General features: G+C 44.8%; 1 protein-coding gene and 1 long non-coding RNA gene across 2 annotated transcripts; one reads left to right on the forward strand and one right to left on the reverse strand.

Moving 5' to 3' along the window:
* Positions 1 to 658: 658 nt before the first annotated feature.
* On the reverse strand, positions 659 to 10,509 carry LOC135279235 (uncharacterized). Its single transcript, XR_010346522.1, has 3 exons — positions 10,054 to 10,509; positions 7,648 to 8,377; positions 659 to 7,138 (listed from the first exon to the last, which is right to left on the reverse strand). It is a non-coding gene; the product is annotated as an uncharacterized LOC135279235 (long non-coding RNA).
* An 808-nt stretch (positions 10,510 to 11,317) lies between these two features.
* Positions 11,318 to 13,232, forward strand: SOX17 (SRY-box transcription factor 17). Its single transcript, XM_064403022.1, has 2 exons — positions 11,318 to 11,667; positions 11,929 to 13,232. Exons 1-2 carry the CDS (start codon positions 11,373 to 11,375, stop codon positions 12,852 to 12,854), a joined length of 1,221 nt encoding a protein of 406 aa, XP_064259092.1. The 5' UTR covers positions 11,318 to 11,372; the 3' UTR covers positions 12,855 to 13,232.
* Positions 13,233 to 17,145: the final 3,913 nt, after the last annotated feature.

Below are 17,145 nucleotides of genomic sequence, written 5' to 3' on the forward strand. Positions count from 1 at the left end.
TTCACCCTTTTCTCAACAGACTATAATCAATCTGCTATTGCTAATCCCTGACCAGGCACCCTACCAAATACAAATCTGCTAAAAACTCCTAATTATGCTCTGATTCTGCCTGAGTTTTAACAGGAATGTGGGAGAAAGGGAGCCTAAAGCCAGTCCCTTTTAGTTCAGCATGGAACTATGCTTAAAATTGGAGAAGAGAAAGGGAGAGGTACACGATCCATCGCTGCCTTCTGCTCTGTTGTGACTCTGGACAAGTCAGCTAGAACATTTGTTTGTCCTGAATTCCCAAAGGTCCAGAACAGTGTTAGTAATGCTGACATATATTTGTAAAGCATTTGTTGGGTGAAAGGAGTATTTAAATGCCCTTTGGAGTGAGATGAATTAAAAAAAAAAAAAAAAAAAAAAAAAAAAAAAAAAAAAAAAAGCTGGGTTAGAAACAAAAGGCATGAATCCTTTTTTTCAGAATGTCTTTAATTATAAGGTAAGAGCAGTAAGCACAGGCCTGATGAACATCACTTTTAGTTGATCACTTAGTGTTTCAGTCACATAGGAATTCTCAAGGAGTGTTGCATCTCCTTGAGTCTTGCTTTAATTCTTAATATAATGGCCATTTGACTTGTGACAAAGGGTTGAAGCTGCAGCTGCTTCTGTGATCTTGGTCTGCTCAGTCATAGACCCTTGAAAATCTTCTGAAATGGTAGAAATCAGCTTCTTCCTTCCTGGATAATTTTTCAGTTACACTTGCAGTTATTCCATGGAACTGAGGTGTGGCCAGAGCTCCTCCTCTTAGGTTTACCAGAAAAAAGGACTTAAATACTTGAAATCAAGAACTTTGGGTTTTTAATAGTTTGTTGTGAAATTTATAGAATTGATTTTGATTTGTTACTTTCTGGAGAATCATCTTAATACTGTTAACTTAATATCTAACCCTTCTTTAAAGATTCAAGCTAGTTATCAATTTTTTAATTACTTTTACCAGAGTAGTGGATAATAATTAGTTATTGAAAGAAATTTTTTTCCTAGTGAATGTATTACACTTGTAAAACAACAAGGATACATATATTGATTCTGGCTGGAAATTTAAAATGCAACCTTGAACACTTTGTGATCTTCCCAGTGGAATGTCCAAATTACTTTTGGTGCCAAGTACTGTATTTAATCCACATTATTATTTAAATTCTTTTTATTAAAATATATTAAATTAATTAGTGACTAAGTTATATCACTGACATTTGCAGAGATGGAAAAGTCTTTTTTTCACAGTATTTTTATCAAATTTTGTCATAGAAATACATATTTCTACTCACCTCTTATTTCAGTATTTTTGGATAGATTCTGACCTACAGCTATAAAAATAATTAATTACTCTAATGCATGGCTATTCTGTGCATGAAATCACAGTAAATACATGTGAACCTATAAACTCTTGTTGTTTGGGTAAAGATGGGCAATAATCTCATTTGTGAAAGCAGCCAATAACCAGTAATCTGTGTCCTTGTCTTTATAACAAAAAGTTTGTTTTAATCCTAATTAAGGATACATCTTGGACATCTGTATACTTCAGTATTACATTTGAAGTTTTTGTAAACTGTGTCATTGCAGCAATGTAAACATTCACTACTTATAATACTATATTTTAAACCCTGTTAGTTTTTTATTACAGTACTGTCAGAAAAAGTACATATCCCATACCTCTTCTGGTCACTATGATTTTAATCCAATCAATTCAACATGTGAAAGTACACCTGTAGTAAGCCGGGAAAGTATTTTTGCAAAGGCTGTGCAAGATATCTTCTGCTTCTGTTTCAGAGAGCATCTGAACCTGTATCACAATCTACCAATTTTCAAATACAGATTTCTTGAATTTCTGTTTTATTGAAAATCACTAGCAGAGGAAAAATGGGTTTGAGTAATTTTTCTCTTTGAATAATAATTCATGCTTACAAATCACTTAGGAGCACAAGTAGCTTCTAAGGAAATTTTGAAACAGCAAATCTGAATTTTCGTGTTGAGCCAGTGATGCAAAACGCTGTTTATAAAGACATGCATAAAATCAGTAATCATACCACCAAAAGATCTGTAGCATAGTTCTTTATTGTAAAGATTGCCTGTGGAATATTTTACCATTTTGTGTGTGCGTAACACTGAGAGCTTTTCTGAGGCAAAATGCTGTGTGCACCTGACAAAGGGAGTTCCCAGACTCCCTATTCATTCCCGTATGTAATTGAGTATGTGAATATCTTTATTTTATCTTCTTGTTTCTACTTCATATTAACTTGGTGCTGCTGTAAAGTGAAGCTCTGTTGTCTAGCCAGTGCTGTGTTGAGATTCAGTATCTATGATGGACCAGTGAGTCCCCATTAATGTGGAACCTTTCCAAAAACAGATGATAGATCCAGCCTGAGTTCTGTAATCACACCTTTAAATAAAAATTAGCTGACTGTATTTCAAGATGTTTCTGAAGCTACAGACTGCAAAGAAGATTCTGAGAATTAGTTTTTAAAAAATTGTACAGCTATTAATTAGCAACTTACATAGTATAATTACTTACCCAGACCAAATTTTTGTTGTTTGCATTTTGCTATTGAATTAGGAATATAATAATGGCAAAAGTGGCAAAGAATGTGTGGCTGCATTATTGCAAATCTGAAAGGGAAATTTTAAAACTGACTCCACCAGCAAATATGCTTTCCATGCAAAGGAAATGATCAATGGGTCTTGATTTTTATTTATCAGTAGTTCAGGTCTGTGCTGTGGCATCTACTGACTGCTGCCTCACAGTATCTATGAAAAGTGCTGAGGTAATGCATTAATCAGTAATTAGGAAACAAATATGAACACAGAAGACTCCAAAATCAAAAGTAGTAATTTAATAATATCTCATGATATGAAGAAAAGGAAAAGACAGATACCAGAAGGTATGAAACTAGATAATCTTCTAGTGCCAGAAGGACATGCTTACTGATGTAACTGTCTTCACTAGCAAGACCTTCCTGTTTAGATAGGCAGCAGGGGAGTTTTGCTGCTAAACAGATCTTGTGTTTACCTGGCTAAAGATTAAAAAAAAAGCCAACAAAAGCCAAACAAAAACCCAAACCACCAAGCAACACAAAAAAACCCCCACTTTTACAGCTCTGCCAGGTTCTGAAAGCTGCCAAGGCACCTCTGTATCATGCCCTGTTCCAAACATTGTGTGCACACAGTCTGGCCCTGGAAGGAGCTGCAGGTTCTTCCTGAGCAGGACATGTTCCAGTGTTGACTATGAGCTCAGACTTAATTCTGTGCTTAGTTGAAAAGCAAATTATGTTACTAAAGCTTTACAGTTGGACTTTAAAGAATTTATAAGATACACTAATATATTAGAAGGCTGATTCTCCCCTTGAGGAAAGGTAAAGTGAGAAGGGTCTTTGGAAAAAAAATTATTTTTCTATTGAAAAAGCAATTGTTTTCTTGCAAGAACCTGGCTTAAAGTATTCAATGTAATATATCACAAATACACATCATAACAAGAAGCCTACCTAGGACAGTATAAAATGTTTACCTCTGTCAGTGATATGCTGTAGACACATAACTGGTTTCTCCCAGCCACATTCAATTTGAAAGTCTAATGTAGCAACTTCTTCAATAAAGAACATTTTGTGCTGCAGAAAGTAGTAATCAAGCAGCTACAAAAGTCCTTTACGCTCTGTCCTTTCCTGTTCACAGTATGTCCGTGTGCCTCCCTTAGCTGGCAGCCACTCCTCCCAGCAGCTGTAGAGTTTTTAACGGGGCAGTTCTGAGGAACCAGCAGGTTGGCTGTGCTACAAATGCCGGCTTTTGGGGAAAATGGGCTCCCTCTGGTGAGTGGCCGAGTGGTTGTCAACTACCTTCGTGTTTTGGGTTGCCTTAGCTCACATTTTGTTTTCAAATGGTACTCTCACGGTGCTTGAGCACTTGTGTGTACTGACATAAAATGTGTTCCTAGCAACTGTCAGCACTCGTCATCTGGATTTCCTGGAGTAGCAGAGAGCTTGCAATACAAATCTTGCAACTTCTCATCAGCTGGGAGGGAAGACTAGGAGGCTGCTGCAAAGAGATGCCTATGGAAAACTAGGTATTACAATCGTGTCAGATAATTTTGGTGTGCTTCAGTTCCAGCTCTGGCCTCTGCAGATGGTTAATATTTCTTAAGCATTTTTCTTTTCATCCTGTGCTGAGTGACTTACTACCTTTACTTTTTGCAGGACACTGGTCTGAATCAAAGAAGCATGAATATGCAGTCCTTTCATAGCAAGTGTATTTATACACATGCAAATCCAGAAATTAAAGTTGTCCAATCCTTGCTTCTTCAATTCAAACCTCTTCAGGCTGTAATGGTAGAGGTCTGTTGACACTGTCCATCTACTCCTTCGGAAATTGTCTCCTAATCAAGACTTGACTAATTTTTAAAAAACAGAAAAGGCCATTAAATTTGTCATTGAGGCAAGGTTGGTAAATTGCATGTTCATGCAACTTGAATCTAGAACTCAGTTAAGCAGGCATCCTATCTTAATGGAACAGGTAAACTGGAGATAGCTGGGTAGAAATCGTCTTAGATCTTGCAGGTTGTTTGCAGTAGGAGTGAGGATCTCTAGTCCTTGATCTAGCTACAGAGAAAGTTTATTGAAATTCCTGGTCTTCTTTTTTTAAGTTTTCAGTTCTGTGTGATAACCACTCTCTCATCCTTTCAGTAAATACCCTTCAAAGACTGTTGTGAAGATAAAAAGGTGATGTTAAGGGGACAAAGCAAGAGGAAAGGAGACTTTCAGCCTTGGGTTTTCTTCAAACACAAGTAGGCCAGGCAAGTGAAATAGGTGTGACTGCTGAACTGCAGCTAGGTAATTCTGAGCACACCTCAAGCCCAGGAAATAATTACTGGATCAATGGATCAAAAAAAACCCCACCCACCTGCATTGTTCATCATAGTTTGAAGGTTTGTGAGGCTTAGCTGTCTTTTTTAAGTTGTTACTTCTTGTGCCAGGCGTGATCCCATGAGGGGCTGTTTCCTTCTCTCTCACAGCTCAGTGGCAAAGGTGTTCAGAATGCTGAATATTAATTGTTCTAGGCAGAGAAATTGTAGATTTCATTGTGCCCAGTAGAGAAAGCAGATGCATGTCAGTGAAATTACTGCGAATATGGTATTGTTAGAAACATGATCAGGTTGGCTGCTTTGGATTTGGAAGATGTACAGATTTTTTTTGTTATAATCTGCAACTTTAAATTGCATTTAAAGAGAACCTAATCAGGATTTTAATTAATATTAATAAACTAATAAGAAAATTATGAATATGAAAATTTAAAATCACTTTCTCAATTAAGAGTACTCAAAGAAAACAAATACCATAAAATAAAACAGCTGCAGCTATCAAGAAATTAAACCAAACTAATTTCTCAAACCTTCCAACTGTCTGATGGGTGAGGTCTTTTTCTTTTTGTGCTTATTTAACTAAATAAATGTCAAATGTCATCTGTTGTACACTTAGTCACTGAAAGTATTTGCAAAGATATTATGAAAATTCAGAACATTTCCACTGGGCCCATATAAAAATTAAAGCCTTAAACAATTTGTTTTTTTAATTTGCTAATCAATATCAAATTTTGTATTCCCATGTTTTGCTTATAGAGAATTTTGGTCAGGTAATAGAACAGGTATTTTTAAATAACATTAACATTTCCTCTAATTTCAGGGATTATGCATTTATTTTAAAAGAAATGTATCATATTGTCCATTTTGGAAAAAATGTTTTATCCATCTTTTGTGTTGCTGAGGATCTAAATCCACTCTTATTTTCTGCCTGATCTTACCTGTTTTTCACCGCTGATTCATCAGAAATACAAATGGGAAGATATTGATGTTTGAATTTAGAATTTTTATTAGTGCTTCTAACTTACTACTGCTAAACAGCTAATATAGGATTATTTCCTTATGCTAAATCACTGATCATCTCTTCGATGACCATAAGCAGTTAGCATGTTAGAAGTTACTGCCCAGTTCCAAGCCCAGCTACTTTCTCATTTGTATAATAAAACACTTTTATTCTGGCTAAGACAAAGAACTTCACCCTTTCAAACTACTGTAAAGCACTGCTGTCTACTAAATAAAGCAATGTATAGATATGTATTACAAGACTGCAATAGCATTATATATAATATAAATATAATATAAATATTATATATATACTCTAGAGAATATCTATGATAGTCAGTCTTCTGGCCTTATTAAGAGTATTCTAGGAGCTGAGTGATGCCAGTGAAGCACTTTTTTTTCACTTCAGTGTAACTGGGGTCAGCTTTTTCATTCTACAGTTACATGACTTGTCCTTGACTAGTCCATCACTTTGGTATCTAGCTTGTCAGAATAAATCTTAGAGTAAAACAAGTTAGCAGTAGCTCCACTGACATAAAACCAGCATAAATACAGAGGCTGGGCCAAATTGCCTAGGTCAGATCAGATCTCTGAACTTTTGGAGTGGGTCCAGCATTGTACAAAGCACTCTTTTTTTTCCCCTTTTCTTTTAAAATTTTGTTTAATGACTTGTATATACTTAAATATTTAAAGTAACAGGACTTCTGTTCTTGGAAATTCAAGTGTAGGCCAGTTTCAGTTACTATACTGCTTCATGGTCTATGCAACTCATTCTCAAACCAAAGGGCACAGAAGTCAGAATGAAGTTGGAAACTCATGTAAGCAAACTGTTGACAAAGGAATGTGCAACAGGTCTGAGACATTAGCCTCATTAATCTGTCTTTATATTAAAGTATGGAAATTTATTCGTATAAAGGGTGATGAGACTTAGGTCTAGATTATGCTGTCAGCGGTTTGAGAGAAGAGTCACTTCTATGCTTTACTCATAAAATAATGTTATTTCAAGTCACTCAAACTTTGTTTGGGTCCACATATTGTCTGTCTGGAAGAGGTATTACAGCAGCACCGAGCACTGGTGTCAGTTAAACATGTCCCTTGCCACTGGCTCCCGTACCTTTGGTGTCTGCCTTCAGGCGGGGGCAGGGAAGGCGCCTTAGAGCCAAGCCCAAGCAGCCACGTCGGAGAGATGAGTTAACCCCTTCCTAGGAGAAGCCACGGTCCAGGCTCTCTCCGGCACTGCAGGTCCTCCGAGAGCTGTGTGCCATCAGAATTCACCATTAACTTCCTTGAAAAGCCATTTCCTTCAGGCTAGGAAGTTTTCTGACCGCCCTTCACCGCAGTGCCACATAGTACACGGCACCATGTAGTTGAAAGAACGATGGATGGCAAGATGTATGCATATGTATCTGTATAAAGAATGTATTTCCTAGCACCGAGAAAAAAGGATGAGAGAAATAGGACGGTAGTCCACGGCTCTCCTTCCTCCTGGGCGCTCAGACCCAGGGCTGAGCCTGTCCAAAGGGAAACACCGCAATCCCGGGAAGGGGATTGCCTGCTGCTGAGCCCGGTACCCCCGTGTAGATAAATGCACATTTCTCTCCAGCCCCTTCCAGACTTCCCGCTTCACCTCGGCTTCCAGGGGCTCCGTGCCGGGCCGGGAGCGCCGGGGGAAAGGGCCGAGCCCGGTCCCAGCCTGCCGGCCGGGCACATCGCCTGCCGGGGGGACCTCGCTCGGGTCCGCCGGGAGGCGAGAGCGCTCTTACCTCGGAATGGGAGTCGCGCACGTCCCGCTCCCCCCGCCGGACTCCCTTCAGTCCTAAAACGCGGGGACACCGCTGCTTAACACCCCCCCAGGCGGGCGCGCACGGGTGCGGGGAGCTGGCTGTGCGCGGCCCTGCTGTCCCACTGCCAAGTGCCTGTCCCCGAGCCCGCGGCGACGGGACGCGATTCCAGCCAAGCGGCTCCGCTTCGGATGCTGAGGGCAGTTGAGAGCCTCAAGCTTTCCTCGGGTCTGTGTGCATTTGCTGGAAAGCAGCTTGCAGATTAAAGTGAGGCAGGCGAAGATGCTGGGGACTATTGTTTTGCTGTAAAGTAATTAACGGTGTTTCCATAGCTAGAGTTTCTGAAAGGGATATTTTTTCATTTTTGGGGTTTTGATTTTTTTCATTCAATAGTGGATCCTTCCTAACAAGGGCCTTTGCAATAAACTCAGTTTCCTAACGCAAAGTCCCAAAAAGTCTTCATTCGGGGAGATTTCTTGTACTATGCAGCGCTGTCGGGCTCGGCTGCTTTCATTTAGTGGTTTCGAATCTCTCTAAAGAGGCATAGTGTGCTGCCTTTAAATACACGGTTTTTTTAAAAAAGGCTCTTGTCTTGGGAAACTGCTCGATTTGCAGGAAACCCTCCGGATGTTTGCTGCTTTTCATGTGGCATTTGTGGTCGGCTCTGATAACGCTGGGAGCACCACTTCCAACACCGCATTCTGTAATGGACCTGAAATAGAAACACATCTCTCGCCGGAGGATCCCCACTCCGCGCCCCCGCGCTGTGTACCGGCGGGTTTAAAAGGTCAATAAATCACAAGGATGAACTCTCGGTGGCATTGTTAGGTTGGGAAAGTTAACGAATGACCCCAGGAGTCGTGCGACCACGAAGGTTTCAGGAGTGTCAGAAGAAGCTCCCTATTAAACGCTGCGGGGAAGTGAACTCTAAGCATAGAGGGCGACTGGACTCTGAAGCGGCGCAATGCTGTTTTAAAGTTACAATTCGAAAAAACCCAAACAGTCTAAACAAAAAGCTGGAAAAGAAGGGAGATAACCTGTCTATAACGCCAGGAGCACCTGAAGGGTCACAAACTGCCAACATTTTCTGTACAAACCAGGGAGCTTTTACTTTCTCGGCTTAGATTCAAAACACACCTTTCTTTCTTTGATCCCAGATCAATGAGCTGTAGAAACAGTTTCAACAAATCTCCCAAACAAAGTCAACTGTAGTTGCTTAGTTTATTACCTCATGTTCATTATACAGAAAAAACATTTTCCTTTCTGCTGAAAGTGACAGCCCTAAAAATTGCTGCAAGCTTTATGTGCAAGCAGTCCCTCTACTCGCTGATTTTTTCAGTAAAAGCCCCTGCGGGATTTTTTCGCTTGCCTCAATTCTGCTAATTAGAGCTAAAGAGAAATTTTGGCGTCTTAACAAGATCAACTGGTTAAAAAAAGGTAATAATCTCTCCTACGGTTTAAACTCCTAGTTGGTTAGTGTTGTCCGAGTCAGCAATGCGGCGTGAGCTGGGAGCTGCTCTGGGAAGCAATGGAAACGGACCCGCTCCCTCAGAGCAGCGCGTTGTTGCTTACTGGAGTTTTGTTTTGCTTGGAAGTCGTGTTGCTTATTCCCTCAGCTGAATATTCGGTTATCCGCAGGGAAAAATACACACGCTTTTCCTCACGCATGAGTTTTTTTAAACACGACTCTGATGCTGTTTAATTCAGAATTTTCTCTGGGTATCGGCCGTGCGTCGGTGCGTGACCTGTCTCGGGCCGGCTGGCCTGGGACTGAGGGCTCTGAGTCCCGGCACGTCGGGTCGGGAAATGTCACAACCTCAGCCATAAAACTAAAGCCATTAGAACACCAGCCTTACCCAGGTCTGCCCTAAGGTAGTGTCCCAAAGACGCTGGACTAAAAACGAGCGAAAAAGAACTTGATTCCTGACGAGCGCTGCTGGTTATCGCCAGTTCTGGGCTGACGGTCGGCTTTGGCAAGCGCAGTGTCACTTAATTTATTTTACAATCAATTCCAAGTGCATAATACTTTTGCAAGAATGGTGCTATTATATACTAGTTTGAGATTAATTTAAACACACATATATGTAGGATCACTGGTTTCACCTCCGCTGCTTTTTAGAGCACGTAATATAAGGACTAAAAGCAGATTTATTTGAATTGCTGCCTCTATGCTGGACTAGCACGAGTGTTTGAACGGAGGAAAAGAAAATTAAAACTTTTTGGTCTGGTTTAGGCAGATATCAGTCTTGTGGTAATAGTTTCGACTCCTTGCAACAGGGATAAATATGCTATAGTATTATGCTGGAAACATATAGCTTGTTTATAATCTCCAAAAAGCAGTGGGAAGCAGAAAGCTAAATGTAAAAATGACTGGGAAATTGTCTTCACCTGTGTTAGTCCCTGGCAGCTCCGCTACTGCGATCTTCTTCTTTTTAAAGCATCTGTCCGTCAAGTGTAAAGGAGCAGGCTTCACGTTGTGCGAAACAGGAAATTCAATGTTAGAATACGTTAATGGTTATTCCGACTTCATTCATTTAATTTCAGCGAGAATTCTAACAATATTGGTTTATTTGATCAAAGTGGCTACCCAAACAAAGGTGTCCTTAACAAAATAAACCCCTTTGATCTTCAGTTTAAAGCTGAGTGGTTTCTCAAATAAGCACTGATGCATTTAATAGCACCACATAACAATGCAAATATTAACCAAAGCGTCCATGAAAACTCCGTATTTGACATCAGTTTGTATGCCATAGGAGAATATAAAATGGTGCTGAAATAAAATTCTGTTTATTCTGAAGTGATGAAGATTTTTTTAAATCTTCTTCAATTCTGTTTGAAATTACAGTTTATCAGAGAAATCCTAATAATGTAATGCCACAAGGAAGAAATACTGCGAAGTTCAACTTATTAATAATAACTACAAAGAATATTTATGCTTTTGACAGACAATGAATAGCTTTAGACAGTATGAAAAAGTGAGAGAGGATAAGTATCATAGGGTTTCCTCTGGGTTCAGCATCCTACTGTCCAGGCAGCTGAGCTCTTTCATGGGCTTACGAGGGGAAATATGCTCAGGTAGCGCTAGAGGGTAAGAAGCTAAAGTGTGAGGCACAAATGAGGACGTGTCTTCTCACTACCAAGCTACATCCCAAATCTGCCTGCCGGAGAAGCCGCTTGTGCCTCTCAGAGTGTTACGGGGTATCTCAGCACAACCGCAAATACTCTGTTCCTGTCTCCTCCTTGGTATCTGCTCGGCTCAGGGATGTCCATCAGCGCACGGCCTCGTGGGCCGCTCTGCGCTGTCCCTGCGGAGGGCAGGGCAGGGCAGGGCCGGAGCCGACGGCGCTCCCGAAGGCGCTGCCGGTGCCCGGGGCCACACCCGGCGCGGGTCCCGCGGGGGCGGCGCTGGCGGAGCCCGCGATGCGCTCAGGTGCCGGTGCCGGCCCCGCCGCGCCGGGAGGAGCCGGGAGGAGCCGAGGGGGCCGCGCTGCGGGAGCCGCGGCTCCGTCCGGCTGCGCGCCCGCCCCCGCCGCCCCATTGGCCGCGCCGCGGCTCAAATAGGGCCGGGCCGGGCGCGGGCTGCGGCAGCAGCGAGCGGGCTCCGAGTGCCGAGCGTGTCCCTGGGCCGGCTGCAGCTGCCGGCTTTGGCGGCGGTCGGCAGCGCGTCCCGGGCAGTCCGATCCGATCCGGTGCGGTGCCGGCGCGAGATGAGCAGCCCCGATGCGGGCTACGCCAGCAGCGACGACCAGGTGCAGGGGCGGTGCTCGCTGCCCATGATGATGCCGGCCATGTGCCCGTGGGCAGAGTCGCTGAGCCCGCTGGGCGAGGCGAAGGCGAAGGGCGGCGCGGCGGCGGCGTCGGGGCCGTCGGGCGGCCGGAGCAAGGGCGAGGCGCGGATCCGGCGTCCCATGAACGCCTTCATGGTGTGGGCCAAGGACGAGCGCAAGCGGCTGGCGCAGCAGAACCCGGACCTGCACAACGCCGAGCTCAGCAAGATGCTGGGTGAGCGCGGGCTCCCGCGGGGCGGATCCGGGAGGGCGAGGGACCCGGGCGAAGCTCGGGATCGGGGATGCGGGCGGCGAGCGGGGGGATCCGCGGGCTGTGGGGCCGGGGTCTCGGTGCGGCGGTGGCGTCGGAGGGCGAGCGGGGATCGCGCACGGCCGGGCGGGGCCGGGGCTGCGGGCGGGGCGGTGTCGGTGTGGTCGGGAGCGGGCGTGGGTGCCGCTGGGTGAGCGGGCGGTCTGACGGTGTCGGTGGGCGCAGGTAAATCGTGGAAGGCGCTGTCGCTGGCGGAGAAGCGTCCGTTCGTGGAGGAGGCGGAGCGGCTGCGGGTGCAGCACATGCAGGACCACCCGAACTACAAGTACCGGCCGCGGCGGCGGAAGCAGGTGAAGCGCCTGAAGCGGGTGGAGAGCGGCTTCCTGCAGCACGGCCTGGCGGAGGCGGCGGGGCCCGGGCTGGGCAGCGAGGTGTCCGGCGGCGGCGGCGGCGGCAGGATGTGCGTGGAGGGCCTGGGACTGGCGTACGGCGAGCAGGGCTACGCGGCGGCGGCGGCGGGCGCGGGCCACTACCGGGACTGTCCGCCGCTGGGCGCCGCGTTCGACGGCTACGGCCTGCCGACACCGGACCCGTCGCCGCTGGACGCGGCGGAGAGCGAGGCGTCCTTCTTCGCGGCGGGGCTGCAGGAGGAGTGCGCGCTGGTGCCCTACGGCTACGGCCCGCACCCGAGTGCGGCCGCCGAGTACCCGGCGGCGGCGGCGTCCGAGAGCCCGTCGGGCGCGTCGCTGCGGCGGCACCTGCCGCCCGGGGAGGCGCTGGGCGCGGGCGGGTCGCTGCAGGCGCTGCTGGGCTGCCCGGCGGCGCTGCACGGCTACTACGGGCAGTGCCAGCAGCCGCCGGGAGCGGGGCGCGGCCCGCCGCCGGGGGCCGTGGGGCAGCCGTCGCCGCCGCCCGAGACGGCGCCGTGCCGGGAGCAGCTGGAGCAGCTGCGGCCCGAGGAGCTGCTGGGCGAGGTGGACCGCACGGAGTTCGAGCAGTACCTGCGCTTCGCCTGCAAGCCCGAGCTGGGGCTGCCCTACGGCGGCCCCGAGGCGGCCGCGCTGTCGCCGGCCGAGGTGGCGGGTCCCGTGTCGTCGGCCGTGTCGGACGCCAGCAGCGCCGTCTACTACTGCGGCTACCCCGACTTGTGAGGGGCTGGCCGGGGCACGGCACGGACACTGGCATGGAGGCGCCCGGCCCCGCTCCTATTTATCTAATTTATTTGAATCTTGAGAACTGACAGGGTATCCGTGACCTGCTCGAGGTTTAAAGGGTGATGTGCCATCTCGCTGTCCAGGTGGTGCAGGTCTTACCTTCACTGTCTGACAGTGACATCGAAAAGTGATGCTGCGGTGGAATGGTGATATTAGGGGCACACGGAGAACATTATGTGAGATCTTGTTAGAGATCCACATGCTTTTGTATGTTTTACAGAGTGCTGTGTTTTATATGATGGATTTGTACAGAATGATTTTGCACTTTTACAATAAAGGGAAAATAATAAAACTCGTCTCTTGTAACTCCTCCAAGAGGTCTTATCGTCCTTTGTAATTGGTTGTTACTGCTTTTTCAACTACTTCTGCACGTGTCCCGTGCACTAAGCATTAGGTCCTCTCACACTTTTTGTAGACAGTCTTCCGAAGTTTCTCCTGCTTCACTTATAGACAAAAAATTTAAGCCTTCAGTCACTGCCTAGTTCAGGCTCTTGGTTTTTTGTTTTTTTTTTTTTTTTTTTTTTTTTTTTTTCATTTTATTGGTCTTTTCTTATAGAGCTGGTTAATATGACTGAATTAAAAAAAAAAAAAAACCAAAAAAAACAAGACTCATTTTACTTTTGAAGTGTCAAAAGTCTCTATGAAAGTACCTGGTGTAGTACGTTAGGGTTTGCTCCGTTTTTAAGGAAGCAGGAATTCGTTGATGGGAGGGGTGGATAACAGCTGCTTTAAGCCCCTCCTGGGCCAGATTGTCTTTCCTGTCCCCGTAGCTGCCTTGCTGCGGTGGGGTGGCGGTGTATCACATCTCTGCTGCACAGAACAAGAGCTGTAAATCAGGGTTCAAAGTAAGTGAAAAATTACAACACGAGCCTCCAAAGGGGGAGGTCGGCCGGGAGCAGCCCACTCGGCACTCTGCCACAGCCCTCCTTTCATCCGTACCTCCCAGAATCTCACCTTACCTTTCCTCTCCTGAAGAAATCCCTTGGTCGATGTCATCGCGCCTAGAGACAGAAATATCTCCGTGCTTGAGAAGTGGGCACCCTGTAATTAAACTTGGGTAAAAAAAAAAACCCAAAAAATAAACAATAACAAAACCCCCCCCTTTTCATTTAGATGTTAGTACTGAGTCCGGCTGTGGGATGGGACTGATAAATTGATTATGTCTATTGCTTAAATCGGGGGGAGGAGGTAACAGTCATCTGGTCGTTTGCTTCCTAAGATAAAGCTGTGGAGCTGAGCTCCGGGGAGGAGGGGGCAGGGCCGAAGTGGCAGACTTGCCCACCGATTAGCCTATCTTCCACGAATACGGGAAATTAAATTGGGTCCGTTTTCAAATTACAATTAAAAAGACTTACGGTTGTACCCGTGAAAGACGAAATAGATGCAAACTGCCTCAGTCAATGAGATTTGAGAGCAGTCTCCTCGGCAAAAATCGACTTAGGAATTGCGTGCTATTACTGAGTCTTGAATCAAAAGGCATTCAGACCCTTAATATTTAGTAAGATAATCTACTCTCTAGTTTCTTAATCTTCCCATTTGACTTTTCAAACTGTCTTCAGTTCTAAGAAATATACCTAAAATATCCATCCTGTTGCTCTCTTCACTCCTTTCCCACCTGTACGTGAGAAAAATTAGGTAATTCTGAAATATATGATACTTCAGAACAAGGACACAATACGTTTTCTTGATGCTTTAATTTGGAAAAAAAAATACATGTTTAAAACATAGATATGTAAATCCAGGAAACAAATATGCATGAGAGATGGTTTCTTGTTTGGTTGAGTTTACCTTTTATTTATGGTATTTAAACCTACAGGATTAAAATATTTTTGTCCTTTTCACACATGTTCACAGCTTTCTCTGGGAAAATCACTGTGGCTGGTTTGGGAAATAAATCACAATAAGCTTTACATAACTTCAGTCACCATTTCTTTTTCCTTTATATGCAAGTTTTGCTCCCTTCTTCTGTCCTTCACCTCAACTTGTCAGACAGCTGAAGCCTGAAGCAGTCTTGAAACTGTAAGTGGCTCGTAATGAAGGTTGAAAAGTCTTTCTTTTCTTTTCTTTTCTTTTCTTTTCTTTTCTTTTCTTTTCTTTTCTTTTCTTTTCTTTTCTTTTCTTTTCTTTTCTTTTCTTTTCTTTTTTTTCTTTTCTTTTTTCCTTTTCTATATTGGAAGGGAATGACACTAAATTGAAAAAATACACTGGTTTTGGTAAAAGTGTTGGCCCACACAGCAGTCCAACACACCACAGGAACGTGTCGAACTGTGTGTGGTAAAGATGTGGCAGCAACCCTTTTCACAGAGCTCTTGCAGACTCAAATCTAAGAAGCATCATTTTCCTGTATGTAGCCAGATGTCTAGCTCTTTTTTTAGCCCTTCCTTATGAGAAAAACGGTCTGAAACTTCTTTAAAATGCCTGAAACGCGGCAGATTTATGCACTGCCAATGTGCATGAAGAAAAATATTCTGAATCTCCGTCCAAGCCCTATTTTCCTCAAAGCACCTTGACTTTCTGATGCTAGATGACAGACGCGCAAATCTGTCCTGCAGCCCTTTTGAAAGCATTAAACCTTCCTCACGCCCTATGAGCACCTATCAAAATAGGCACAATAAAAACAAAAAAAAAACCCAACCAAACAACAACAACAACAACAAAAAAAAAAAAAAACCAACGAAAAAACTCACCCAAAGTTAAATTTTTTTTTTTCTCGAGAGCTTTCCGCATCAAGGTTCTGGCTGTCCGGCAGTGACAGCAGTTGCTGTGTGCCCCGGGGACTGTGGAGAAGGCTTCCAGTGTGTGACAGAGACCGAGGTGGCTCCTGGCCGCACTCTTCAGGCACAGTCGGGGTCTGCCACTGCCACTCCGATCCCGGCACTGCACTCAGGGCAATTCGCTCCCTGGAAACCGCGCTTCTGGTTTGCTCCACAAAAGTAAACCACAGAGATAGGGAGGCATCTGCAAAACCTCTCTAATCTTACCCAAAGTCTTTCTCCAGTTAAACAACGGCATTACCCGGGCAGCGCCTTCCAGCCCCTTCCTACAGCAATGGTGAGTGCTGTCTGAGGTTCACAGAGATCACTGACGCCCCAAAGCCCAAAAGGTATTCAGCTCTTTGTCTTTTGTTTGGTTTCGGGGTTTTTCTGTCCCTAGTAATTAATTAATAACTCATTAATTCCCAATAAGTCCCTAGTAACGTTTCGATTTTTCTTAACACAGTCAAATCCTTTATGTTGGTGTCACATAGCAGCTGGAAGAGTTTGGTTTGTTGTTTTACTTCTGAGTGGGTTGGTTTGTTCGTGTGGGGTTTTTTTGGTGGTGTTTGTTACTTTTGGTTGGTGTCGGAACCCAGGACATCCCTCTGGGTGCCCTGGATGGCTCAAGATCCTGGCAGGGGCTCAGAGACCCTGGCAGGAAGAAAAAGACACTTGGGATTTCGATCTTAACACATGGAGCAAATTTTCAACCTTATATGAAGAATCACAAGTCACAGAAGTTGAGTAATAATGAATTAATCACCAGGTGAAAAATGGAGGTTTGGGGATTTTATTATAGGGGGTCTAGGAGGCAAGATGGAGGGACATGGGCATTGTCCCATGTTTCTTCCTTCTTCTTCCTAGCCTCCATCTTCTTGGTGATGGTGGCACATTTAGATTGGCCTAAAGTAGAAGTAGGCAGTCTAACATAGATGATAGGTATTGGAAAGTAATGATTAATAAAGTATACGTAACTCGTAGTATAAAATATAAACACCAGCCCAGGGGCGGGCAGTGTGCCCTTGACAGACCTGCAGATCAGACCTCTGCAGGTCTGAGAGAAAATATTTTTGGATAATAGACAATAAACAACCTTGTGAACACGAGCTGAAGAATCCCGACTCTTTCTTTGGCTGCTGGGCTGGGAAAAAAGGACTCTTGGGTTATCCCGAAAGCAGAAAACCTGAGAGGTTGGGTGGTTTTTTGTGGGGTTTTTAAATTTTTTTTTTTGATATTTTTTGTGTGTGTGTGTGTGTGTGGGTGTGGGTGTGGGTGTGGGTGTGTGTGTTTTCTGTCTTGCTAAAGTATATGGATAAAAAAGTAAGTGGGCCTAATGTGCAAAAAAAGGGACTTCAGGCCAAGGTACTAAATTAAAGTCAGTTCAAGGTTCGTCCACACAGGGCAGGTGGCAGGAAAGCCAGGAGGTCAAAATAACAACACACTTGTTAAAGCTGGAAATGTCAAGAAGCAGT

Source organism: Passer domesticus, chromosome 1, assembly GCF_036417665.1.
Source record: "Passer domesticus isolate bPasDom1 chromosome 1, bPasDom1.hap1, whole genome shotgun sequence".
Lineage (NCBI taxonomy): Eukaryota > Metazoa > Chordata > Aves > Passeriformes > Passeridae > Passer > Passer domesticus.

Coding starts and splice junctions, on each gene's coding strand:
- SOX17 (XM_064403022.1), top strand. CDS start 11,373: ATGAGCAGCCCCGATGCGGGCTACGCCAGCAGCGACGACCAGGTGCAG. Junction 11,668..11,928: donor CGAGCTCAGCAAGATGCTGG/GTGAGCGCGGGC, acceptor CGGTGGGCGCAG/GTAAATCGTGGAAGGCGCTG.